The sequence below is a fragment of the Urocitellus parryii genome, chromosome 6, assembly GCF_045843805.1.
Source record: "Urocitellus parryii isolate mUroPar1 chromosome 6, mUroPar1.hap1, whole genome shotgun sequence".
Classification (NCBI taxonomy): domain Eukaryota; kingdom Metazoa; phylum Chordata; class Mammalia; order Rodentia; family Sciuridae; genus Urocitellus; species Urocitellus parryii.
The window spans coordinates 14821774-14834246 of NC_135536.1; the positions used below are offsets into that span (position 1 = coordinate 14821774).

The 12473-nt window shown below is 43.4% G+C and overlaps 1 protein-coding gene across 2 annotated transcripts in view; it reads left to right on the forward strand.

The window, feature by feature from the left end:
* Nrde2 (NRDE-2, necessary for RNA interference, domain containing) overlaps nt 1–12473 on the forward strand; it is a 49960-nt gene that overhangs the window by 26325 nt on the left and 11162 nt on the right. For both annotated transcript variants that reach the window (XR_013343784.1, XM_026394236.2), the window contains exons 8-12: nt 1965–2085; nt 6500–6675; nt 8729–9115; nt 9870–10798; nt 11870–12008. Coding sequence is in view for 1 of the 2 variants with exons in the window: in XM_026394236.2 (XP_026250021.2) it covers nt 1965–2085; nt 6500–6675; nt 8729–9115; nt 9870–10798; nt 11870–12008 (1752 nt within the window). In the remaining variant the exon portion in view is untranslated. The remainder of the gene's footprint in view (nt 1–1964; nt 2086–6499; nt 6676–8728; nt 9116–9869; nt 10799–11869; nt 12009–12473) is intronic.

A 12473-nucleotide genomic window follows, 5' to 3' on the forward strand; every position in this document is an offset into this window, starting at 1 on the left:
CGTCACTCTCCTGCATCCTAGTCTGGGTCTTGTGGTGCTGGCCAGGTAACCTTTCTACTGCCTACAGTGTTTGCTGGAGTTGCAAATGAAATTGCATACAGGCACTTTGTCCACACCAGTCCTTGAGAAGGGTTCATTTTTTAGGTGATAAGTGAACAGTGCCAGAGTTTGTTTTGTGAAGAAATGAGAACATCTTATTATAGAGATATACTCTTGTGAAAACCACTGTCTTCCCTTTTTCCACTGAAGAAAACTGCTTTTTTGCTCTGAAGAGGCTCAGGTCTCCCTCCTATGGAAGTTTCACGAATTGCCAGTAAAAACCATTTTTATAATGATTTATCTCTAGTTAAAGTTGGGTTAAAGAATTACTAGTTAACATTAGTGTAATGGATTATTAATAAGCCAGATAGAGTAGTTTTATATTCTTTGGTTTTTTAAGAATATGCTGTGTTCCAGAAGTGATTCTTAGCTGATTCTAAGGGTCGGGGTCTGAATCCCTCTCATCCTTGTTCCTCTACTGAGACTCACTGTCTGTGAGGAGAGCATTTACTGCCCGGAGAAGGAGTCCACTGGCTACTGTGACACAAGAGGACCAGTGCTCAGCTGCTCATAGGTGTCCAGGGATCATGAGCCTTAGTCTTGAGGTTTTAAGTACAAATAGGTATGTGTGTTTCCAAAGCATTTATGTGACAACTTTGAAATGAAACTTCTTACTTAACAATTTTCCATTTTTTATTAACTGAGACATTACTGTACACACATTAATAGTTTATGTAATAAAACAGATACCACTGTTTCTTTGGAGTAAAAAACACTGGTTACAATAATTTATCACACTATTTTAAGAAAAGTTCTTTTTCTTGAGTGCACTTTCTTCCGTCACTCTCACAAGAGCAGCCCTATGAAGCGAGAGCATAGTCTTCCAGTTCCTTTTCCGAGGGTGACTGACACATGCTGGGAGTGCAGGGCCCATATCAGCTTGCTTGCTCTGTCCTGCCCTGTCCTACCCTGCCCTACCCTGCCCTGACTCTTCTAGAGACCATGTTCCTCCAAGTGTGCAGGACACTGCTCAGGCTGCATAATCCTGTGACTCTGTCTATGCTGTCCTGTGCTGGTTGGAAGAATGTTTGTCCTTTGAAAGGTTTCTTTCAAGAGCCTTGTGGGAGTAGGGTTGTTGGCTCACTCTTGAAGTCCTGTTGCCAGTTGATAGCATGATCATGTTCCTGCTCAGCGCGGCCACATTCTGTTCCGTGGGGAATTATTTATTGCCAGTGAGCCGGTTTCCACACACTATGGACCTAATGCCCACATGAGTGGAGCCAGGGGCTCATGAGTCAGGCTAAAATGCAGGCCATTTTTTTCCTTGGCATGCTTCCCTTCTGTGTCTGTGCCAACAAGCATTTATTAAGTCCCTACTATGTGTTGAGCTCTGTGCCAGGTGTTGGGGGTAGAGTTACCTAAGATGTGGTTTTCCCCTCAAGAGCTCATGGTCATTGGAATTTTGAATTCCCTTCCCCTGAAAAGGTCTTGAAAGCAATGTGACTTCAGATATCTGTCGGGGGATCCAGTGGCATTAGAGGAACAGGCAAAGCCACCAAGGAGCAGAACTGGGAAACTGCTTGTCTCCTGCCCAGCTGCAGGCCCTGTCACTAGAATTTGGCCGGTCTTTTTTATAACCTAACTTTGGAAGTGTCATCTCTTCATCTTGGCCATATTTGATTTATTATAAGTCACTGGGCCAGCCTTTGCTCAGAATTGTGCATTCTGAGGCAGGAGTGAGGTGTCTTGGAGGCTGCCTACCACACTAGCTATTGTGTTTTTGTCGTGGCGTGTTCCGTATGTTGACTTCAAACACTGGTAGCCGCATATGGCTTTAGGAATCCTCTGCTCCTGGTGTGTCCACCAGCTCTTATTTTGCCTACTTAACATGTAGGCCTAACTTACATGTTTTTAAACCTAAACAGGTGGAATTTTTTGAGCCCTTCTGGGACAGTGGAGAGCCACGGCCTGGGGAGAAAGGAGCTCGAGGCTGGCGGGCGTGGATGCACCAGCAGGAGCGGGGTGGCTGGGTGGTCATCAATCCAGGTAGGTGCCTCCTCAGGAAGATGGGTATGCGCTTTTCATCTGGAGTTTCAGCATCTTCATGGTCACTTGTATGTCTGTATAACCTTTTTATCTGTAGCTTAAGAACATGTACAAACTTCAAAATGTCAAAAACACATTAAGTAGATTTCATGGGAGAGTAGACTGTTTCTTCCTCTTTTAGGCTTGAAAGTACTTAACATCCCGTTCCTCCAGTCCACAGTGCTCTGAGGATTGAGTCTCCGGGGGAAGGAATTTTTTATTTTCTTCGTAAGTTGCTCCTGAAGAAGCAAGTGTGTATTTAAGAAGGTCTTATTGTTCCTTTGGCAACATACAGACCAACAGATCCTTTTTGCCTTTTTAGGAATATTGCAAAATAATTATTAACTAGCATTTGTATAACTGTCATTCTGCATTACTCCAGAGTTCTTTCCAGATTTAAATTCTAACACAGCACTTTCTAATAGAAATACAACACAAGCCACATGTGTGATTTCAGATTTTCCAGTAACTACAATGAAAAAGTAAAAAGTTGGGTGTGGTGGCACATGCCTGTAATCCCAGTACCTTGGAGGCTGAGGCAGGAGGATTACAAGTTCACGGCTAGCCGCAGCAATTTATTGAGGCCCTAAGCAATTTAATGATATCTTATCTCAGAATAAAATATTTAAAAAGTGGGGTGGGGTGGGGTGGGCTGGGGTGGGCTGGGGATGTCACTCAGTGGTAAAGTGACCCTGGATTCCATCCCTAGTACCAAAAGTAGTAAAAAGAAACAGTGAAATTACTTAATAATGGTATTTTTAACCTTGTATATCATAACATAAACATTGCAGCATGTAAATACTATCAGTATTTAAAAATTATTAATAAGATATTTTACATTTTTCTCCTTTTCCTGCTAATTCCTTGAAAGTTGGTGTGTATTTTGCACCTGCCATTCACGTCAGTTCACCCAGCCACTTGTCCAGTACTCACCAGCCACATACTCACAGCTGGGCCTTGGGTGGTGCAGCTCTTAGACATTCAGTAACTGCTTCTCTCTCTGAAAAGCACTTCTAGCCTAGAGGGAGGTCTCCCAGGCAGACTGTTTGATCCAAAGTACCAGGACTTGGGAACCAGGTCCTAGTTGAGGCTCAGCTGCCTTTTCTCCCAGCATGACCTTTCTAGGCCCTGTTTTCTATTTTTTTAAATGTTTTTTTTAGTTATACATGGACACAATATCTTTGTTTATTTTTATGTGGTGCTGAGGATCGAACCCAGTGCTGCACGTGTGAGAGTTAAGCGCTGTGCCACTGAGCCACAACCCCAGCCTCTCTAGGCTGTTTTCTTGACCTATAGATAGAAACTTTGGTGTCGGTATGGTTTGCCCGGCACAGAGCTCAGGCCAGGTGGCATCTCTGCTACCACTGAGGGGGCAGAGGGCTCCTTTGAAGTTTTGGGCTTGCTCTGCTGGGGGCGCCTTCGGGTGAGGATCGTGCCTCATGGGACCCTGTGGTAGGCTCAGCTTTTAGATTTCCCTTGAGGGTTCTTTTTCAACAAGAACTGGAACCAGTCTCCAGGCTAACCAGTGGCTCTGTGTGAAGGCCAACAGCCTAAAGCCTGCATGTGTGAAATCGAAGTGTTGCACTGTTGGCCACAGAGATGTAGTGACCAAGGACCAAAAAATGGCAGTCTTGGCATTAAGCCTTCTTTATTCAGTGACTGACTCAACTTGGGTCTGTGTTTTAGGCTAGCTTTTTGATTTGTTGAGGAGCAAGATTATTATGATGCTTAGTATCTGTGTTATAAAGTTTGTCAAATTCTGCACTTTTGCAATGATAAAGTAGCATTCTCATAGCAGTTATCTGGAGATTAGGGTAACACTGTTTCTCTGATGAGTGTCCAGATGTCTCATGGTCACTCATAATAAGATGTAAAGTTAGTTTTCTTAGAAAGGAGTGTTAAGTGTGGAGACCTTGACTTTTAATATCAAGTTAGGGAGGTGTTTTGGCATCTATATTTCCTGAGATTTCCTAATGTTTCCATTAAAGAAAATTGTCTATTGAATTTAATTAATTTCTTTCTGATGAATTTAATAGGAGTCTTTCAAAAAACCAGCAGAGAGATTGATAATTTTCTTGTTTCCAGAAAACTAGTTGGTAACCATTTTTGTTTTTACTTTTAAAATTTCTGTTCACCCTGAGAAATGTAGCATTTAGAAGGTAGTTGGGATTTTATAATGTGTTCTGAGGCATATCTTTTTCATATATCACAGCTTACTTTTACCCATTAGTCTGTAATTATTATGTCTGCCTGTCCAAAACCATGTGATCATTTGAATTCTTTTTTCTTTTTTTTTTTTTCTTCAGACCTAGGGATTGGACCCAGGGCCTTGCACATTCTAGGCAAACACTATACCATTGAGCTATACTCTGATCCCTTTTAAAAATATTTTCAAATTTTGAGACAGAGTCTCAGTAAGTTGCTCAGACTGGCCTAGAACTTATGATCCTCCTGTCTCAGCCTCCCAAGTAACTGGGATTACAGGCACATAATATCATGCCTTGCTTGAATTCTTCGTGCAATAAATTCAGGTGTTTAACTGAATATGTATAACTCAGGGATCATTTTAAAGTATTTCTCAAAAGTGTTTAATGGATTACTTTAAATGTAGACCTTTAGAAGATGAGGATGAATACATTTTGGTATTTTACTTTGAGAAACAAAGAACATTAGAGTAGAATGCTGTTATACATTTAAATTATTCAGGGTTTTTGTTGTTTTTTTTTTATTTTGAAATACTTGTAGATTTACAAGAAGCTAAAACAAATGTACCTAGGAGTTTGTGAACCCTTTGCTCAGTTCCACACATTGGGCAGAGTTTCACAACCAGGAAGCTGGCATTGGTATAGTCTGCAGGGTTTATTCCAGTTTCACCAGTCTGCACCTCGTTTGTATGTGTGTGTGTGTTTCCCTAAGCACTTCAGTCCCGTGTAGCTTCATGCAGTCACCACCACACTCCAACACAGATCTGATTCATCACACAGAGCTCCCCCCCATGACTCCCCTTTTTGGTCCCCCTGTCCCCTCCCACTGATCTGTTCTCTACCATCTCTAGAATGTTTGCATCTTCCTTCTCTGAAACTCTGTGCTCATTAATCCCTGCTCCCTGTGGCAGCTACCATTCTTTCTTGCTTTAGTAACCTCACACAAGATCAGTTTTGTAATTATTTGTCCTTTTGTGACAAGCTTATTCCACTTATCATAGTGTCCTTAAGGTTCACCTGTGTTGTGCATGTGTTGGAATTTCCCTTTCTCTTAAGATGGGATGTGTGTGAATGTTTATTCATTCTTCCATTGATGGACACTTGGGTTGCTTCACCTTCAGTGGTTGCTGATGCTGTCACAAACACGGGTGTAAAATATTTGAGTTCCTGCTTTTGGTTTTTGGTATATATTCAGAAGTAGAATTGCCCAATCATGGTAATCCTAAGTCCAATCTTTTCAACTGTCAATACTATTTTTTACAGTGACTGTATCATTTTACATTCCTACCACCACTGCACAAAGGCTCTGGTCTCTCCACCTTCTTTGCAACACTTGTTTTCTGTGTAGTTTTTTGAGATTGAATTTTTCACTTAGCACAAGTCTATCAATAGTTGTTCGTTTTTAACACTGAGTAGTAGTAGTCCACAGTATAGTTGTATCACAGGTTCTGTTCACTTACTGTGGGACGTTTGGGCTACTGTGAATAAAGCCACTACAAACATTAGTGTATAGGATTTTATGTGAACATAGGTTTTTGTTTTTCTGGAATCAGTTGTTCAGAATTAGGAAACAGAGAAATTACTAGATATTCTGAATTGACCTATTTTTAAGCAACTTACAGTGGTGTCATAGTTAATGATAAGGCCACTGTCTAAATATTCTGATGGCTTAAGGAAATCTAAGCCAATACCGTCACTCAGCATTTTAAAACTGTGTTGTCCAAAACAGTGACCTCTAGTTACCTCTAGTGATTATTTAAAAATTAATTAAAATGAAATTAAGAATTCAGTTTTTTTTTATTTGTGACATTTCAGGTGCTCAGTAAGTCACATGTAGCTAGTTAGTACTGTTTTAGCACAGATAAAGAACATTTTTCACCTCTGCAGAAAGTTCTTTTGAACAGTGCTGGTCTAGAGTATCTATCATTCTTTTTTTTTTTTTTTGCTGTGATAGTATTTCAAATCGTCTGATTCCCTTATCTTTCCTGCCTGTTCTTCCTGGGCCTTGGGAGAGTCCCTAGATGCCCCTGAATGCCTGAGGAGGCTGGCCTGGCTCTGATTCATCTTGGCGTGGTAGGTGCCCACACAGTACCTGGCACAGCAGGCTGACTGAGTGACCGTGGGGGTTTTATTTACTGCTTAGGTGAACTGGAGATTTCATTCTTGTCTAGATGAGGATGATGACGAGCCAGAAGAGGATGACCAGGAGATAAAAGAGAAGACTCTGCCCAGGTGGCAGATCTGGCTTGCTGCTGAGCGTTCCCGAGATCAAAGGCACTGGAGGCCCTGGCGCCCTGATAAGACCAAGAAACAAACTGAGGAAGACTGTGAGGATCCCGAGAGACAGGCACGTGCGTTCCACCGAAGGCAGGAAATTGACCTTGGGATTTTTGTCCTCCTTTCATTCCCATTATGTCTCCTTATCTGAAAGAAGTTGCTGGGGGTGCCCTAGTGCTTGGCTGGCTCAGAAGACTCTGGCCTGTTTCTGTCTGTGTCTGGAGAAACAGCCCTCCTGTTCAGTATCAGACAGAATTTCCCCGCATCTGGTTATGGGAGTGCTTATTGGCACTTGACTAGGTAGATCCTGTTGAAGGTAGGCTCTCTTGGACTCCCCTTTGGAGAGTGTCTTCCAGGTCATTTAGTTAACTCTTCATATGGAACCCTGTGGCCTCAAGTTCTAAAATTTGGATCTTTGTCGTAGATTATTTAATTGTGTCTGCTCCCCCACCCATTCTCTTGGATCCATGAAGATGTAGCAGCTGTATTCAACTCTAGAAGGCATGAGGGGAGAATGGAGAGACGTACCAGGGCAGTAGGCGCACAGCTTGTCTTGTTGAGGAAGGTGCTGATGTTGGTTGAACATGTTGAGGGCCACACACTTCACTTTACTGTTGTTCCATGGTATGATCCGTGCTGCTCTGCATTTGTGGGTTAGTAGCTCTGCGGGTTTTAAATTAAAATGAGGGAGGAAGTACTCTTTTTTTGTTTGTTTTAGGTGGACACAATATTTTTATTTTATTTTTATGTGGTGCTGAGGATCGAACCCAGTGCCTCGAGCATGCCAGGCCAGCGCACTACCACTTGAGCCACATTCCCAGCCCAGAAGTGCTCTTTTGATGCCTGGAATTGACCAGGTACCAGCTCTACTACTTGGTGGGTGTTACCTGAATAGGTTTTTCTCTGTGACCTTGCAAGTGACATGCCTCAAAGGTGGGGAGTTCTGCCTCTTGTTCATTGCTGTGTCATCAGTGCCTAGAGCAATGCTCATTCTGTGCTTAGGTGATGTTGTTGTATGTTGAAGGGTTGTTTGTTGATGCTGGAGCATGAAGGCCCCACAGTGCTAGCCACATCTGTGAACAGGGTGGCCAGACTGGAGTTAAGATGCAGAGAATTGGGGCTAGAGAAGCAGGTGTGGTCTGGGCAGGAGGGCCAGCTTCCAGGGAAACCTCAGCTCCCCGCCTGCTGTGGGAGGCGTGTTTGTGTGGGAGACCTCTTTCCTGACTGCAGCCGAGTGTTTAGGGGAGACTGGGGTCTCCTTTTGGTGTTCAGGATCTTATATGGAGTTCACGACTAACCTTTGGGAAGTTGGTTCTCTACCAAGAATTCCACCTGTCCCATGGACCTGGAGCACACAACTGTTGTGAGTGACTTCTTGTCATTTAGCTTTTTCTCTAGTCCAGGCCTGGGGAACAAAATCTTTTTGATTAATTGATGGTTTGATTCATTGAGTCCCAAGTTTATTGTGTTTGCATTTTGATTTCCTCTGCCGAGAGCCACAGAAATGAATCAGATAAGCAGCAAGTACCTTGAGACAAAGGGCAGTGGGTGTCCTTGGCTTGGATGTTTTAAAATAATTACATGAAATCAGCTGTGAACATGTACAGTTGGTATTGGGCTCTTAAATGCTCTTGTCATTTTCTTCTTACCTGTGCCTGTTTATCTGCAGTTTTCATTTTCTGAAGAAAATTTGGACAAAAAAAATTCTCAAATAGAATTTTTTTACCTTAAGATACAAAGGTTTGTTATAGTAACTGTAAAAGCAATTATGTGTGCTTTTTGAAGGGAACATGGTCAATCTCTCCTATGAATCCAGCAGGATTCTTTGGAAGTGGTCGGTTTAAGCCTGTTTGTGCCTGTCTGCCTTCACAGTTCTCCCCAGAGGTGTGAAAGTGGTAGTAGTCTTGGGCTGCTAGTGGTTCTCCAGCTGTCTGGGAGGCCTTGGGAGGCATCCAGCTTTTTTGTATTTTGCAGAAAACTTAGTTCAATATAAGATTTACTTTGAGTCATGTTGAATCATTAGTACCTCCATATAAAAAGAAATGTGAAAAAATGTGAAGATGGAAGTCTTGTGTGTTTGTTCATTTCATTAAATGGATCCCTTTATTTTGCCTTTGATACAGGTGTTGTTTGATGATATTGGACAATCTCTGATCAGACTTTCCAGCCAAGAGCTTCAGTTCCAGCTGATCGAGGCCTTTCTGCAGTTCTTGGGTGTGCCTTCTGGCTTTGTCCCTCCAGCCTCCTGCCTGTACCTGGCCATGGATGAGAGCAGCATCTTTGATAGTGGACTCTGTGATGAAAAGCCCTTGACTTTTTTCAACCTTTCATTTTCTGGCATTAGCTGTGTTGGCCGCATGGACCGGTTGGGCTCTCTCCGCTGGACCAGGGGTCACAATCGAGAGGGCGAGGAGTTCATTCGCAATGTCTTCCACCTTGTGATGCCTTTGTTTTCAGGCAAGCAAAAGTCTCAGCTCTGCTTCTCCTGGTTACGGTACGAGATTGCAAAGGTAACTCCAGCTGCCTCCTGCCCGGGTTTGGGGCTTTTTCATTTCACATCAGTGTTACAGATGGCATTGTAAGGCCCCAAGTGCTGCTCCAGGAACCATGCCGACTCCTGAAGGCACTTTGCGCATGGCTGCCCTTCAGAGGGGCTGCAAGGAAGAGGAAAGCAGGGGCCAGTCCAGGGCTCAGTGCTGGAGCTGTCACTAGGAGGTTCTTACCAGATGCCTGTGATGATGTGGGCAGTTGGTGTTAAGAACCAGAGTCAGCTTAAGCAGGGTTAAAGGATTTATGTGCTTATTAGAATAGATAAATAAGCTACTTATCCTCAGCGGTATAGCTATCTGCTCAAAAGTGAGTCTCAGCCTGCTGCTCTGCCCTCTGCTGGCCATAGTTAGTACTGACTCTTAACATTCAGAGTTCTGAAGCTAACTACAGCTTATGCATACCAAGTTGTGTTAAAATAGTATCTTTGATAAAATGTGGTGGCCACATCTCTTTGAAGAAGAACATTTGAAGTGTATCAACTTTGTTTATAGAGATTTGAAATGGAAACCTGGATGTGTTAATGTTGGGCTCCTGAGGCCTTGGTAAAATCCTGGTTTCTTTTCTAGCTCAGAGAGCCTCGGTGTTTACCAAACACCCAGGAAAGGAAGTGTAGAGACCTTTGCTGTTGGTGCTTTCTAAAGTTGACAGTACAAAGAGATTGCTTGGAAATAACAGAGCACCCAGAGTCATTCTTTGATTATTTTTGTCTTGTAGGTCATTTGGTGTCTGCACACTAAAAACAAGAAGAGATTAAAGTCACAGGGGAAGAACTGCAAAAAACTAGCCAAGAATCTCCTCAAAGAGCCAGAAAACCGTAATAATTTTTGCCTCTGGAAGCAGTATGCACATCTGGAGTGGTTGCTTGGCAACACAGAGGATGCCCGAAAAGTTTTTGATACAGCCCTCAGTATGGTGGGCAGCAGCGAGCTGAAGGATCGTGAACTTTGTGAACTCAGTCTCCTCTATGCTGAGCTGGAGGTGGAGCTGTCACTGGACTTGGCAGAGGCCACCACGGCCCGAGCTGTTCACATACTAACCCGACTGACAGAGAGCAGTCCCTACAGGCCCTTCACTGGGCAGGTCTTACCCACTAATATTTTGAAAGCTCGAAAGGCTTATGAGCATGCGCTACAAGACTGTGTGAGTAAGAGTTGTGTCTCTGATCCAACTCCTGCTGACTCCTTGAACTGCCTGAGTAGCTTGGTCAAATGCTTTATGCTGTTCCAGTATTTGACCGTAGGGATTGAAGCTGCTGTGCAGATATATGAACAGCTATTTGCCAAACTGAAGGGTTCTGTTTTCTCAGAAGGCTCTGGCATGGAGGATGGTGCCAGCTCCCAGAATCTGACCAGTGTTCTTGAAGCCATCACGCTGATGCACACAAGTCTGCTGAGGTTCCACATGAAAGTTAATGTTTACCCTTTGACTCCGCTAAGAGAGGCGCTCTCGGAGGCTTTGAGGCTGTATCCCGGCAACCAGGTTCTTTGGAGGTCATATGTTCAGATTCAAAATAAGTCTCACAGTGCTAGCAAGACCAGAAAATTCTTTGATACAATGACCAGGTCTGCCAAACCCCTGGAGCCATGGTTATTTGCAATTGAAGCTGAGAAAATGAGGAAAAGACTAGTAGAAACTGTTCAGAGGTAACTATAGGCCATCTTGTTTGTGTACTTCCCAAACCTCTCGGGGGTGCTTGCCATTTTCCTACACCTTTGCCAGATCTCAGGAGTGGATGGGGTGCAGGGTCTCGAGCACCTGCTGTGGACGCTCTGAGTGCTGTAGAGAACACACTGAAGATGAACAAGGGACTTAGAGCATAGCAGCATCTTTCTTGAGAGGCTTTGGTGGCTGTCTTCCTGGGCTGGGCCTCTTGGGACATGTGTTGCTTTTGGTGTGTACCTGGCAGGCCATCAGAGTGTCTGAAAAGCTGTGTGAAAGCACAGTGGTTGAGAGCCTGACTCTGGGGGGTCACTTCTCTGATTCCAGTGCCAGCTCTGTTGGTTAGCAGCTGGGTGACCTCAGGCAAGTTGCTTCACTCTCTAATAGGCTCCTTTCTGTCAAATGAGAATAGTTAAAGAACCCGCCCGCCTCCTATGGTGGCTCTGACTGGTCAGTGAGGTAAGTGCTTGGCCCAGAGACAATGCTGCTATCACTGTTTCCTTAGGAAGCCCTGTCTGTTTCACATGCTGTCTTTTGACGCAGTGTATTATATCCAAAAGTGAATGATAATCCTGTGAACATATTAGTTTAGGCATCATTGTTTCTTCTGGAATCTCTGCTGTGGTTTCACTGCAACCTTATAAATAAGGCAGAATTTCCATTGAGTAGTATTTCATTTTGCTTGATTTTTATTTTTTACTTTGGGATTTTTCACTGCATGTAAATCTTACCTCATCTACTTTGTATGGAAAGGTCTTTCCTTCCTGGGGAGTAGAGTTTGTATTCTGATTTTAGGGTAGGGCAGCGTCTTAGAAAAGAGAGAAGCAAAGAATTTGTGACTTCTGGACAGTCTTCGTGTGGGGCAGAAACCACAGAACCCTGACCACTGCCTTCCAGAAATCACATTGTGGTGCCACCACACACTTGAAGGACAGCACTCCCCTGACACACTGTGACCTAGCTGTTGCTGACCTTTGTTGTCACTAGAGCATCCCTTCCTGCAGGTCACATAGCAGAGAGGATGTGTTTTGGTTACATGAGCCCTTGCCTTGCAGGGTGGGAGGTAGAGAGATCCATGCCACCATCCCAGAGACCGGCTTAACACATCGGATCAGAGCCCTGTTTGAGAACGCAGTGCGGAGTGACCACGGCAGCCAGTGCCCCTTACTGTGGAGGATGTATTTGAATTTTTTGGTAAGAAAATATTTTGACGTTTGTTTTTGTTTGAATAGAATTCTGCTTCTTCCTTTTTAAGTGCAAAAGTGCACATGGCCCAGAGCTGCTGCTGGGAGGGCCTCAAGCCTCCTTGGTGTGGGAACCTTGAGGGAACAGCATCAGGCCTCTCAGGACTTGTGAAGGGGCGGGGACTGCATATTTACTCAGATTATTTGGTAAAACAAAACCAATAAGTAATGTAGCAGAACTTAATGTTGGTTTCTTTGAGTTGATTTCATTAAGTCAGCAACTTGAAAAATGGTCTAAGAGCTTTCCTTTGAAGGGAACCTAAATTCTTTATATTCTACTCATAAGAATTTCCTGATTCTGTTTTGTTATTAGAAATAAAATTCAGTCTAGAATGTGTTTTTTTTTTTTTTTAAAAGAGAGAGAGAGAGAGAGAGAATTTTAATATTTATTTTTTTAGTTTTCGGCGGACACAAC